The sequence below is a fragment of the Panulirus ornatus genome, chromosome 2 (assembly GCF_036320965.1).
Source record: "Panulirus ornatus isolate Po-2019 chromosome 2, ASM3632096v1, whole genome shotgun sequence".
In the NCBI taxonomy this organism is placed as follows: domain Eukaryota; kingdom Metazoa; phylum Arthropoda; class Malacostraca; order Decapoda; family Palinuridae; genus Panulirus; species Panulirus ornatus.
In genome coordinates, this window is record NC_092225.1 from 13,828,441 (window position 1) to 13,843,545 (window position 15,105).

A 15,105-nucleotide genomic window follows, 5' to 3' on the forward strand; every position below is an offset into this window, starting at 1 on the left:
ATCTTTAGACTCGCTGTTCCCTCCACACGCACACACTGCGCTTTACCCTCTTTTGTCTTCCTTGACGCCTCGTAGTAATGGCAGGAGTGATATGGTGAGGACAAGACACGTAGTATAGTTACGTAAACTTGTTCCACTGCCGTATTGGGTGTGACTGAATTAGCTGTGTCAGGAATAACCCACTGTCTGTAACAACTTAACCTCGCCTAGAAACTCCTTTTCAGTCCCTCAGAGAATGAAAGATAAATACTTATATTTCCGCGAACTGGAGGAACCAAAGACCCCGACCGTCATTGGCACCCAAGATGAAAATCTTCGGCCGAAAAATATATAGCGCAAGACAGTGCACAGGTTGCTGACGAGCGTTTTCAATATTTCGTAATAGAACTGCCAGTCAGTGTGGTAAGAGTCTTAAGCCCTGACACGATGGCCTGACAGTGACATTACCGGGGGAGAGGTGGGGGATAGGCGGGGTACTGGGTGGAGGTGGGAGAGGAGGCACTGGGAGTCTCTGCTGGTGCTGGACGGGGATTGATGATGTGGGAGTACTGAGGAGGTGGTACTGGGGAAAGCTTTTTGACGAGGAGCTCTTAGGGGAGGGTGGTGGTGTGGTGGTTGCTTTGGGGCGGGGGAGATTGTTGGTGACGGGGAGTATTTAGGGCGTGTTGGGGGAAGTTTGTTGGTGACCATAGAAGCCTTAGGAGTGTTGGAGAGCTAGGGGAAGGAGTGGGTTGGTGACAAGGGCTTACTTGTGCGTTGGGATAGGGGGGTATTGAGCTGCAGAAGGAGTTGGTGAGGAGGAGAGTGACTTGGGCAAGTTGGTGGTAAAGAAAAGACGTGATCTTACGAGGCTTCGTTGAAGGATGCACACGTCTCGGTGAAGGATATGACTTAGGGAGGCAAGTGACTGAAGGAAGGAGAGAAATGAATGAAGCAGGTGACAGAGTGGCAAGTGAACGCTCAGCAGAAGGGAAGTGCTTGGTGGAAGAGTCATAATGAAGACAGGAGGCTACTGAATGAAACAGGAAGTAGAGAGGCACGTGAAGTGAAGAATAGGGGCACGAGATGGAAAATGGTCACTAGAGGAAGAAGGATGCTGACGAATGGATATGATTTTAAGGAAAGAAACATAACAGGGGTGACGAAGATAATGGAAAGAAATAGCTTAAGAAACCAGGCAGTTAGGAGAAACAAGTGATTGAGTGAAGGAAGGAAGGAAGGAACTGTCTTACGAAAGGACAAGACTGAAGGAAGTAGATAGTAGTAGTAGAAGGAAGCAACGACTGAAAGAAAATGAGAGGTAGAAGATGATGGAGAAAACGGAGTTACAGACGGCAACAGATGACAGAGGAGAAAGTGGAGAGGAAACGACTGAAGAATATAAATGAGGCGAGCAAAACGGCTGTGCAAAACGTATATAAAAGTGGAGAGAGAGAGAGAGAGAGAGAGAGAGAGAGAGAGAGAGAGAGAGAGAGAGATGAGTAAGAACATCAGGTGACTGTGAGAAACGAAATGTAGGAAGAGAGAGAGAGAGAGAGAGAGAGAGAGAGAGAGAGAGAGAGAGAGAGAGAGAGAGAGGAAAAAATATGCCCCCCTCCCATGCTTTCAAGCAGACAAGTTTTGTAAACTATAAACATACCAAAACCCAGTGAATTTCAGACCTTCAAAGGCTGGCGGATAACAGGCTCCCTGGCGAACCCCTCCAGATTTTTGAGCAAATATTTCCTGGGACGCGCCATTATTTTCCCCCTGCCGGAATGTAGTGGCGTAGGCGACGAGATATATTTAATAAAGATGCATATATGGTGACGAAAAATGGCGGCTGTATTAAGGCTCATGCATAACTCGTCCGAGGGTGAAATCATTTGACGAGGAGGAATTATGGGCATTTGGGATTCTCGGGGGTGGGAAGGGGTGAGAGAAGAGAGAGAGAGAGAGAGAGAGAGAGAGAGAGAGAGAGAGAGAGAGAGAGAGAGAGAGAGAGAGAGAGTTGAATGAAACAACCTTAGAATAAGAATGCAGCACGTTTTCTTCTCTTTAAGTCATCCCGGTGTTACACTCTATGCTGTTACACACACACACACGCACACACACACACACACACACACACACACACACACACACACACACACACACACACACACATAACACACACACATAAACACACACACACACACACACACACACACACACACACACACACACACACACCAGCCACCTGAACTCCAGTCACTGTGAGCAGGTGGAGCCACACCCAACAGCCACCACGACCAGCTAGGTGTCCCAGATGTTCCCCTAGAGCTTCTCACTGCCGTCAGCCCCCATTAAAAAGGGGCAGAGACCACAGCCATCACGTGCAGGACGAACGTGGCGTTGGATATATATTACGAGTATTTACCTGACGTTATATCTCGTGTTGCTGTGTGAGAACGGGGTCTGCAGGATGCGACAGGAAACCACCTGGCTCAACCAGGCCTTGTGATCATACATGTTTTGTTTTTTTTCATAACCGATCCTTAATCTGTTTCCCTCCGTTGTGTTGCTATGCTTGCGTGATGCGGTTATTTCAGTCGTTGTCTTTGTGTTGGTCTGGTCCAGGAGTTGCGTGAGCATATAAGAGGGTATGGGCGGTGTGGAAGGGAGATGGAACATGAACGACATGTTGGACAGCTTCCTGATAAGAGAGGAAAGACTTGGAGATGGTGTTTCCTTCTTGCTCTTGAGCTTGCGGTGGGGTGTCAGACTTCTGGCAGTCTGAGTAATCCTCCTTTTTCAACCTGACATTTCCATCACTTAGCATTGCTGACCACTCTGCGGTGGTGGCGGAATTGCTCCCTCCTCTTGCCTGAGTTGGTTGGTTTTTTCCCATTTTCTGTCTTTTGATTATGTTCTTTGTTCTTCCCGTCTCTTCCCTTGGCTTACCTCCTCTGATGAACACCCTCTTGAATTCCAACTTGTTTTTAAGCTTCTAAGCAAGCTTAAGTTCCTCCTAGCTAAATGTGCGTGTGTGTGTGTGTGTGTGTGAAAATTTTACCCCTGTTTAATGAGTCAAACCTTCTCACATCTGCCTTCTTGCACGTGTATATACCCACACCTGCGTAACATTTCCTCGGGCTGATGCTCAGTATCATGCGTCCCTATTGAGCAGCAACAGCAGCAGCATAGTCTCGTCGTAGTCCAGCAGGGAGCCGCTTCTATCCAGGCAGAGGCTTCTATCCCCTGCAATCCCGAATGATATCCCCCGATCACTGGAGATCTTTAGGTCTGCCGGATGCTCGCGCCAAATGAACTAAATTGTAAATGAGTGTATGCACAGCTTCGTGACCGGGCTAATGATTGACAGCAGATTTGGAGGTCCTGTGAGAAGGAGAGCAGCGATGTGCAGGGTGGGTTTCTCTGCCGGTCTCCTCATTTAAAGGGTCGTCAGATGGCCAGTACACACAGTCAGTCACCCACTCGTGAGTTGTAGAGTGCTGCTTTGGGTGGCCAGTACACCCAGTCATCCACTTGGGCTGTATTGCACCCCTGTGCGTGTAGTTCATTCATCCCACATGGGCTGTATAACACCACTTTGGATGAGTAATACATCCAGTTATCCGCCTCAACTGTATAGCAACCACTGTGGGTGACTGTTACATTCAGTCACCCACCTAAACTGTATAGCGCCACTGTGGATCTCCAGTACACCCAAGCATCCACTTGCACTGAAGATTTCACCCACCTATCCTCCACCCTCCACTACTACCCACCTATCCCTGGCCACCCCCTCACTACCCACCTATCCTTCCTTCTTTCCCCACCCCCATCACCCACCTACCCGCCACTCTCACCGCCACCGCAACTCCTCCTCCTCCCAACACTCTCCTTCCTAACCCCCCGCCAAGGGAGGGCCAGATGGGAGAATTGCCACGATTACACTTCACAGTCCAGAGGAGAACCATGCAATTATTACAGTGCTTCCCTTGCTGGTCCCAGATGTGAAATTAAACTCTGTGCCAGGAGAATTTTACAGTCAATTTCATTAAGGCTCCACCGTCGAGTGTGGTGTTTATATCCAGTTTCTGAAACTGCGAGAGAGACAACAATTATTTATGTGGCGTCCTTAATTATGCCGGCGCATTTGCTTTTCACAAGTTAATCATTTCCATTCACTGCCTGGAAAGTCGTATAATGGCTCTTTTGACCGTAACAATGGCTATCCGATTACAAGTGTAAGGTAAACTCCCACACTGCCAGGAACAAAGGCACCGTTGGGCACAGACACAGCATTAACTGCAAAGTCAACACCAGCCAGGCCGTGCACACCCGTTGCAACATCAGCAGCAACTAACAACAACTACAAAGTCAGCATCAGAGTCGACACCAACTTCAAAGTCAGCTACGAAAGTCAACAACAACAACAATAACTACAGAGTCGACACAAACTCAGGAGTCAAAACAAGTTCGAAGGTCAGCGCGAGCTTTGAGAGTCAATATATCGACGCCTATGGCTACACTTATGCCGTCTAGCGGCTGGTGGCCGAAATGCCAATCATACATATCAAGAATAAAGTTGGAGTCTGGGATAGGAAAAAAAGGAATATTCCACGCGCTTACTGTAAAAGCTAATGTATTATTTTATGAGAAAGCAAATTATTCATGTGGTATGCTGAATCGCGCTGTTGTGGTAGGCCTCCCAGAGTTTGATCACTTCACAAAAACAATGATTTTCATTCTCTTCGGGTGAAGTTGACAGCAACTTTGCAATTGCAAAGTTAAACCATTATTAATCTAAGTGTAAGTGGGGGGGGGGGGGGGGGGGGCGAACTGCCACGTTGTTGCAGGTGCAAAACCTAACACAAGCCATAAAGTCAATATATCGACGCGTATACAACTCCACCTCTGTCATCTAGCGACTGAAACTGCAACGTCACACACAACTTGGGAAATTGGTGTGCAATTAGTGAAAGAGACTATTTCATAAGCTTCATTAGCTGGTGTGTTGTGTATGTGTGGTTAATAACCTATTCGTCACACTGACGCAGCAAGTGGCACTCACCTCCGCCTCCTACGGAAGCGAGCAAGTGGATCACCGGCTTGACCAGTGTGAGGTTGACTATACCTTCCCCATACGGCGAGTCCTCCCACAAGATTGAGTCTGATATCATCCATGGGCTTTCCCCTAACGTGCGAGTTGGACGGAGGAAGATGGTTCGTCTGCTGTTCACCTTAAAGTGCTTTATTTGTGCCTTTTGTTGAGGGGAAGAAAGGGGACATTATCCGGATCTGCACACTGATACGGCTTTCTTAGCAAGTCCAGCTGGGAAACAAAAAAGATATTCTTCACGATACAAAAGGCTTTGGTTTCTTTATTCTTTCCGTCATCACATGTATCGGGGGTTCTCAGCCGTGGGATGGCCAAAACATTTTTCACAGGGATTGTGAAGCCAACGACAGGTCTCCACGGGTGTCCAAACAGATCTGTTCTGAAGCCAAAGTCGGCAGCAGCTCTCTCCGCGTCCTTGAGCTGCGCGCTAAAGTTTCCTGGCGAGAACCGCGACAAAACATATACGAGTTATCTATTTATTTATGAACTACACCACGACTCCCTTTTTCAAGGTGTTCTGTAGTTACAGAAGACTATTTCTTTTTTAGGGGCTTCTGCAGCTTCAAGGCTTCGCTACATTCACCAACAGGGATAGGAAGGATCCTTCTGAACCGATAAGTTCTTTGACGAGATTGTACTCCTCTTCGGCAGCTGACAATGATACAGCCGCGTCAAAGGTGAATTTTTCTTTAATATGTAATCTCAAGCAGGCGAAGTTTAGGAACGCCAAACATATATATATATATATATATATATATATATATATATATATATATATATATATATATATATATATATATATATATCCCTGGGGATAGGGGAGAAAGAATACTTCCCACGTATTCCCTGCGTGTCGTAGAAGGCGACTAAAAGGGGAGGGAGCGGGTGGCTGGAAGGAGGAAAGAAGGAACAGAGAAGGGGGTCAGGTGAGGATATTCCCTCTAAGGCCCAGTTCTCTGTTCTTAACGCTACCTCGCTAACGCGGGAAATGGCAAATAGTATAAAAGAAAAAAAAAAAAAAAAAAAAAATATATATATATATATATATATATATATATATATATATATATATATATATATATATATATATGAGTCCACGGAGAAAAAGAAACAGTTATATTTCTCTCTTGTGTCTCCCCTGATAATGTGATTATTACACGAAAGTGCACTTGGGAACTTATCGTGTTTCATTTTCCCCGTGGACTCGTAGGAATATCTTGATCATGCGCAAAATTGTGATCCTTTCCAACATTATATATATATATATATATATATATATATATATATATATATATATATATTTTTTTTTTTTCTTTTTTTTTATACTTTGTCGCTGTCTCCCGCGTTTGCGAGGTAGCGCATGGAAACAGACGAAAGAAATGGCCCAACCCCCCCCATACACATGTACATACACACGTCCACACACGCAAATATACATACCTACACAGCTTTCCTTGGTTTACCCCGGACGCTTCACATGCCTTGATTCAATCCACTGACAGCACGTCAACCCCTGTATACCACATCGCTCCAATTCACTCTATTCCTTGCCCTCCTTTCACCCTCCTGCATGTTCAGGCCCCGATCACACAAAATCCTTTTCACTCCATCTTTCCACCTCCAATTTGGTCTCCCTCTTCTCCTCGTTCCCTCCACCTCCGACACATATATCCTCTTGGTCAATCTTTCCTCACTCATTCTCTCCATGTGCCCAAACCATTTCAAAACACCCTCTTCTGCTCTCTCAACCACGCTCTTTTTATTTCCACACATCTCTCTTACCCTTACGTTACTTACTCGATCAAACCACCTCACACCACACATTGTCCTCAAACATCTCATTTCCAGCACATCCATCCTCCTGCGCACAACTCTGTCCATAGCCCACGCCTCGCAACCATACAACATTGTTGGAACTACTATTCCTTCAAACATACCCATTTTTGCTTTCCGGGATAATGTATATAATGTATATAAAGTGTGTGAAAGAAGAAAGTTAAGAGTAATATGTGAATAAGAGCAAGGTTATTAGGTACAGTAGGGTTGAGGGTCAAGTCAATTGGGAGGTGAGTTTGAATGGAGAAAAACTGGAGGAAGTGAAGTGTTTTAGATATCTGGGAGTGGATCTGGCAGCGGATGGAACCATGGAAGCGGAAGTGGATCATAGGGTGGGGGAGGGGGCGAAAATTCTGGGAGCCTTGAAGAATGTGTGGAAGTCGAGAACATTATCTCGGAAAGCAAAAATGGGTATGTGTGAAGGAATAGTGGTTCCAACAATGTTGTATGGTTGCGAGGCGTGGGCTATGGTTAGAGTTGTGCGCAGGAGGATGGATGTGCTGGAAATGAGATGTTTGAGGACAATGTGTGGTGTGAAGTGGTTTGATCGAGTAAGTAACGTAAGGGTAAGAGAGATGTGTGGAAATAAAAAGAGCGTGGTTGAGAGAGCAGAAGAGGGTGTTTTGAAATGGTTTGGGCACATGGAGAGAATGAGTGAGGAAAGATTGACCAAGAGGATATATGTGTCGGAGGTGGAGGGAACGAGGAGAAGAGGGAGACCAAATTGGAGGTGGAAAGATGGAGTGAAAAAGATTTTGTGTGATCGGGGCCTGAACATGCAGGAGGGTGAAAGGCGGGCAAGGACTAGAGTGAATTGGAGCGATGTGGTATACCGGGGTTGACGTGCTGTCAGTGGATTGAATCAAGGCATGTGAAGCGTCTGGGGTAAACCATGGAAAGCTGTGTAGGTATGTATATTTGCGTGTGTGACGTATGTATATACATGTGTATGGGGGGGGGGGGGGTTGGGCCATTTCTTTCGTCTGTTTCCTTGCGCTACCTCGCAAACGCGGGAGACAGCGACAAAGCAAAAAAAAAAAAAAATATATGTATATATATATATATATATATATATATATATATATATATATATATATATGTGTGTGTGTGTGTGTGTGTGTGTGCCAATATGTATTATGAAACTAACGAAGTTGTAATCTATTTTTTTAGTCAAAAAATTTTGTAACGAGATAGTCTAGAGCACAAGTCAATCTTTCAGAGTGGTAAGCTTGAGGTGTGGTTTTGCTCTGCTATATTCAGCTGCCCCTTAGTTCCCTGAGTCACCGTAGTTTTCTGGTTTTGACAAGACCTTCATCATAAAGAAGCTGTTTTATATCCTTGGACGTAGTTGCAATAAACTTGGGAAAAAAAAATGGAAATAGATCGTTGTATAAAAGGGAAAGGATGACAGTCGCTGGATTGTAGATCTTCACAATATCCCTCTGAATATTCCGTGAAGCTGAATAATGGTTTGATAGATATGATTTCGGAACGAAATAGATATAATATTGGATCTCAATATCCAAATACGCTGGCTCCAGCCGATTAACCGGTTACGTTCGGCCAAGGTCAACCCAGCCACTGTACGAGAGACTGACTACCTTCAGTAGCGACCATGAAGAGTCATTGTTATCTGCAGTTGCTCTAGTTCATCATTCACAGTCATCGAAGGCCATCTTACCACTGATAACGACATGTAAGCGCCACTCGGACGCTAATACTTTTGAACTGCGTGCCATTTTTACTGGCTACGAATGAATAGCATTTATGCTCCTTAACAAATATATTTTGTTTCGTAAAATCGTAATATTGCGAAATCATGAGATTTCTTCAGTCTTTCAGCTGTGAAATATGACAAAGGTCCCCAGAACTGGTGATGTGCGCTTTTAGAACCAACCCAAGTTGCATTGGATACAAAAACGCAAGATCTTACGGACGAAAGGATTCTATCTCTCTCTCTCTCTCTCTCTCTCTCTCTCTCTCTCTCTCTATATATATATATATATATATATATATATATATATATATATATATATATATATATTGGGGGGGTTTGTTTCCATGGTGTATTGGAAACCCTTAAACATTTCTCGACTTCTTTTCCCCGTGATGTTTACGTATCGTGTGGTAGCGGCCTCTCAGGCAAGCGGCGAAGTAAACACAGGAAGTGTTGGGGATTTGCGAGGCGACGGGTGATCCAACACTCGGACCTGCACCGCCCGGGCGCCTTAGTTGGAGCCGCACCAACCTGTGTTTGCTGGTCTCATGCCATTTGATTTCCGCTGTTTCCGTCCTCATGAGGCGGGCGCATACACGAAAGAAACAGCTGTGCTTTGCAGCTCACGACATTGCCACGAAATTCTTTTTTCTGGGTTCTAATTTCAGATATGTTCATAAATCCATTTTTTTTTCATCTTATAAGTAAATTACTTTTCAATTATTTGGGGATTTTAGTAAGTTAAGGGAGGTATGATATTTTTTGATGTTATTGTCGTCAAACTGATGAAAAGTAGGTTAGGAGGAAGAATGTGAGGGTGGATGTATTTTGTCGGATTCTGAGGACAGACGGGCATGAGGGAGATGGTCGTGATGGAATGTTGGAGGGGATGCCTCTTATTAGGAGCTTACGGACGTGCAGGAATATCCAAATATGCGGGAGACAATCTGTCACTCTTGGAGTATCCCAATGACGTGCGAGTGGGTGGGTGTGCCTCGGGGGAACATGAGGACTTGCAGACATGGCTTTGTCCTGGAGGGAACTTGTGGACGTGTGGGACGATGTGCGAAGAATTCGACGACGTGCGGGAGGTTGTGTCGTGAAGGAACATGACGTGTGTGTGTGTGTGAGAGAGAGAGAGAAAATGTCTGCCAAGCCTGAGGACGTGTACGGTGTGGTGTGCGTATGTGCGTGTGTGTGTGTGTGTGTGTGTGTGGGGAGGGGTGCGAGGGAAGGAATGGATTGAGGGAGGCTCTCCATCAGCGAGAGAAAGCTTATAGGATATAGACAAAATAGATAAATCGATAGACGGACTATTATTCAGCAGCGAACAGCCGGGATCTTAAAGTTATCATGTTACCCCCGAAAACTTGCCCACATACGTGTGTAATTCACGGTGAAGCGCTACCTTAATGGGATATGATACAAGAAATGTGGTGTTTCTTGTATCCAAAACTATTTTTGAGTCTTAATGTGAGGATGTTACTTTGGAATGTGCTGTGTTAGTTGAGTGAATGTTTGTTTCAAGGTTGTGTAGTGCTGTGTTGGCGTGGAGTGTGGTTTGAGTGAATGTGTTGGTCAAGGGTATGAAGTGTGGTGTCAGGGTGAGTGTGTAGAGAGGAAGGGAGTGGATCAAGGGTATGTGGTGCTGTATCAACGTGGAAGATGAGTGGGTGAGTAGGTCACGAGCGTGCAGCAAAAGGGTGCGTGGTGTTGTATCATTGTGAAAGATGAGCCGAATGACTGTATCTATCGAAGGTGTGTGACGTATCAACGATGGAGGTGTGTCGAGAGAGTGTGTATGGATTACGTGCGTGCATCAAGAGTGCGTGGTGTTCACTCCGTGGAAAATTTGTTGAGTAAGTGTGTGAATGAATGGCTCTGGTCAAGGATATGTGGTGCTTTGTCAGCCTACATGGTAGGGTCAGTTTGTCAGATATATGGATACGAACAGTGGAAGGTGAGTGTGTTAGACATGTAGACAGGGAGTAGTAAATTAGCATCACTGGTGTGGGTGTGTTGAGGGGGGAAAGTAGTGCCAGAAGTCTAGGTTCCTGCTGAAAGGTAATCAAGGGGAGGATTCACGTTATAAATGTGCCTGTGCAGAGGGGAAAATCAAGAAGGGAAGTGTCACAGGTGTAGATATGCAAGATTGGAGGGACGTCTCGGAAACGTGAATGTTAGGGTGTGAGTATGCCGGAGGTGTAGGAGGTTAGTGGCTAGCTTGGCAGAGATGCGAAATAGGTTGAAAAAGAGTAGGAGACTAGACTTTGATAGTAGTTTTGAGGGAAAGACGTTTGCGTGTGGCGAGTCTAGTGAGGTCATGGAACCCGTTGACGTGGTTGTGATCTTCTGTTTTATCATGACTAATGGTTGCTCTTCCAAGACCATGAAATTGGTGACATTAAGTAATTTCCGCTGTTCCTCTTGTGACGTTCTTTCAAATGTCGCAGTTCAGTTTCACAGGAACTGCTGATGGTTTGTCATTATCATTATATTCAGGTCTCCATCATCATATCTTAATGGTTTCACATCCTCCATCATCATATTCTCATATGTTTAGATTTTACTCATTATATCCCAGAAGTTTCAGATGTTTTTCATTATATCTTAATAGTTTCAGATATTTCTCATCATATGTCAATGTTTTTACATATGCCATTTCATATCATATTGGTTTTATGTCCTCTCCATTTTTTTTCAATGATTTAGAGCACTCATTATGCGTCATTGGCTGCAGATTTCGAGTAGTATCAGATCTTCATTTCTTTCCAGTACTTTAAAGTATTCCTCATCATAAGCCAGTAGTTCCAGACGCTTCTCATTTTATCCCAGTGGTTTTAGATCATCCTTATCGAAGACCAGTGGCTTCAGATGTTCTTCAGTATATCCTAGTAGTTTCATATCATCCCTAATGTATTCTAAAGGTTTCAGATCCTCCACTATATACCGCTGCTTTCAGATCTTATATCATTATTTAAAAGGGGTTTTTATTTGTTACAACAGGAATTATAATAGTTATACCTCACTTCACCCCCCCCCCCCCTACTTGTCTGGTAGAAATGTCTTGCTCAAAAGGCGTTTTGTAACTGTTTTTGAGTTCGCTCATTTCCCTCCTCATGTACGCTACATACACGGTAGCTTGACAAATTAGATAAACATGATTCGTTTTAGTTTTCACTTCGTGGAAGGGGGACCAAAAAAACACTAAAGGGATGTTATTTTCTGTTTCAGGTGTCGTGAGACGAAGCAGGGCGAGCCTCCACCAGGGAAGATGTAATGCCAAAGCGAGGGAGATGGATGGTAGCCATAGATCACAGGAGCAGCAGCAAGAAATACCCCTGGGCTCGTGAGAGGAACGTTAACACAGACTTAGGATGCACAGGAGGGACTGAGTCTCCCTACTTACACGGAAGAACCCTCACATGTATATACAACAGTGTGTAATATAGTCCATTAAGCAGATCACTTATATATTTTAGTAGTCCATCATAATCAAAAATACTGACATATCCTGCAGTCTTGCCTTACCACAAACTGACTCACGAGACGACCAAAGACAGAATTATACTTACGAACGAAAGTTTGTAGTGAACGATAAACCAAAGTAGATGATCCACGACGATAGTAAGTTAGCGAAGACTCGAGAGCACTGAGGGAAGAGCAAGTGGTATCGCTGGTACTCTGGGCGAGCGTCAGCTGCGTCCCTCCAACGAGTGCAGCATCACAGCACACCAGACTTCATCAGGGCAGTGAGAGCACTCTTCGTGCAGCTCACGCTTGAGCATAATACACCACCGTCTCCGAGGCCTCCCTGTTACATCGTCAGGACACCATCGTCAGCCCATGAATATACGTACTAGTCCATTCACCATCAGCACGGCATCACCGGGCAGCATTTTCTCACTCAACACAAGAGCATCCTGAGAAGTTCAAATATCATTACTGCGGAACAACCAGCATATCGGTACGACCTCAGTGGAACGGCATCATCATCAGATTCATCAGTGTCGGCGCTGCACTTAGTTCTTGCTGCAGACTCGAGCAAAAACCTTCATCTTGGTGCACCACAGCCAGAGTGGAACAGCATATCAGATCGAACAGTTTCGGCACAGGAGCTTTTAGTGCAGGAGAGCCAGCGAACCTCAGCACCTGGGAGAAAAAAATAACCATCTCGGTATAGGCTGACTGAAGCAGCATCCAACATATTCAGCACAGGAGCCTTCAGTGCAGCAGAGCCAGCGAACCTCAGCATAAACATCACAGAGATTCCTCCCTCGGGTCCCCGACTGCGACAGAGAAGAATGGAACCGTGGTCGACCCAGCACCTGATACGAATGGTGCTTGCGTTCTCCTGGCTTCTGCTGCCGGCAGTCTGCCCCATGCCAGGTAAGACCCTTCACTCCCATCCTATTTGGTGCAGCCGTGGACAAAAAAAAAAGAGGAAAGTCCTCCTCCGTACGCAATTCGTCGTTTTGAAGTCCACTTTTTTGATTGGAAGTATAATTAAAGTGTTCGTCCTCAGAATAGCCTTCGTACTTGAACATTTCTTTTTTTTCATGGTATTCTGACTTACATATTACATACTTCCATTAGTCCTGTAAGCCGATATTTTTTTGTCTGCGGCTGCAGTTACCATGTAGTACCTGACCATTAATGTCTGTCAGTTGGCTAGGCCGGGTTGCAGCAACGACCCAGACGCTGTCGGTCAAAAACCCCGGGTGAGGAGGAGGTTGTGGAAGTCATTTGTGGTCATTCATCGAGACGTGCAATTTCGATTCCTATCTCTTTTCAGTCTTGCTCCGAATCGTCCGACCCTTCCTGTTTGTTTTTTTAGGGTAGAAAAGAAAACATTCTTGCAAAATTAAAAGAGAATGGAGGAGGGGAAAAGCGGACGAAGAGTTTTTAATACCGTGCCATTCATGGAGGAAATGAGTGAGCCATCTTTTGGAAGGGATCAGCAACCTGGGTGAGCAACGTTCATTCCAGATACCTGCCGCCTTCTTCCTCCCTTCCATTCTCCTAATTCCCAACGATTGTTCGCTACTCAGCTTTTTGCTTTCTTGCTAAATATACACCGACGTCGCCCGACAGTTCCCCCCTGTGTGGTGCGCTCTCTAGAATTCTTGAAAACTCAGAGGTCCCATTATTTCGTAAGTCAACATTGGTCATAAGAATCTGTTAAGAACAGAATTTTTTTTTACATACGACACGAGCAGCCTGCTCTGCTGGCTTCCCAGGCACCAGGAGTGCGCAGGAGGGTGAGAGAAATTTGTGCAGTGTGAGACACTGTCACCAACACGTCCAGCAAGGGTACACTTGGTCAGACTATAGCCTCGTAGTTTCTTTTGACGTTTTAAGTGGCCATTGTTGATTTCGTCCTGATGATGTTCGTGGCTTCTTTGCGGAACTACTACAATTGGCGTGAAGGAATGACTGGGATCTTTTTACTGATATGAATATAGAAATATTACATCTTTACGATGATTCCGTCTAGTAAAAAGAAAAAAAAAAAGCTTTAAATGTTGTATGTCTTGTTGTACACTAGAAAGGAGAGTGATAAATGTGCAAATACCTCGACAACCTTGCATGATTCAGAGGACATGACTGCTGGATAGAGAGTTATCTACATTTCCCTCGTCTCTCATTAATGTCCCGGAAGGAAACATCATTTTTCCGTCCCGTGGACAGAATTCTGGTTATGTACGGCGACCAGACTTGAGAAATGAGTACTACTAAATTTGGCATGATATATGCGGTGAATAATCTTCTGAACACTTCCTTGCCAATGTTCTTGATGCCATCGTAATATTTATAAGCGGACAGTTTGTCTTTACTGTCCGCCTGAGATGGGGCTCTGGCGACAGGTTCGGCACAGTTTAGGTTCCCGGTTCCTTCTCACATACACGACTTGCTGCAGCTTCTTCTCTTGCTGGTTGAGATCGAAGCCTTCTTTCGGTATACACCATCGTGATACTTGGGGTTGAATTTCATCAATACAGGGATCAGACGACCTTTGGAGTCTGTCGTATATGTTGTCTCGTGTGGGTTAATGTCAATCCTCATCATCATTCTTTACTACCCCGGAAGTATGGCCTGTCGTAGATGGCGACAGTTGATGACCCTGCACCACCTGTATAATCTTTACTGTATTCTTTACCAAGTAATTTGATGCAGTGTACAGCGTCATGCTGGCAGTTTAAAGGAAGGATTTATTACAAGTCAGTTTAAAAAAAAAAAGAGCTTAAGTTAACTCTGAATTCTCGATGATCTATAACTTTAACAGCATAATGCGGCCATTACCAGTGATGGATAGCTAATGTGGGGCCATCGGACGCTAGTTGAAGCTCATCTAATTACCTTTGGCGGCAAGAGACAGAAATACATTTTGTGACTCCCGGAACTCGTTTGCAGTATAGGATGTGAGATCACCCTTACTTCTCCCCGGATCAGAATGTATTTGGAT

General features: G+C 44.9%; 1 protein-coding gene across 4 annotated transcripts in view; it reads left to right on the forward strand.

The window, feature by feature from the left end:
• The window catches only part of LOC139753440 (uncharacterized), a 499,944-nt gene that overhangs the window by 405,258 nt on the left and 79,581 nt on the right, over positions 1–15,105 (forward strand). For all 4 annotated transcript variants that reach the window (XM_071669980.1, XM_071669971.1, XM_071669961.1 and 1 more), the window contains exon 2: positions 11,874–13,028. In XM_071669980.1, coding sequence (XP_071526081.1) covers positions 12,944–13,028 — 85 coding nt within the window. In that variant the 5' untranslated portion in view covers positions 11,874–12,943. The remainder of the gene's footprint in view (positions 1–11,873; positions 13,029–15,105) is intronic.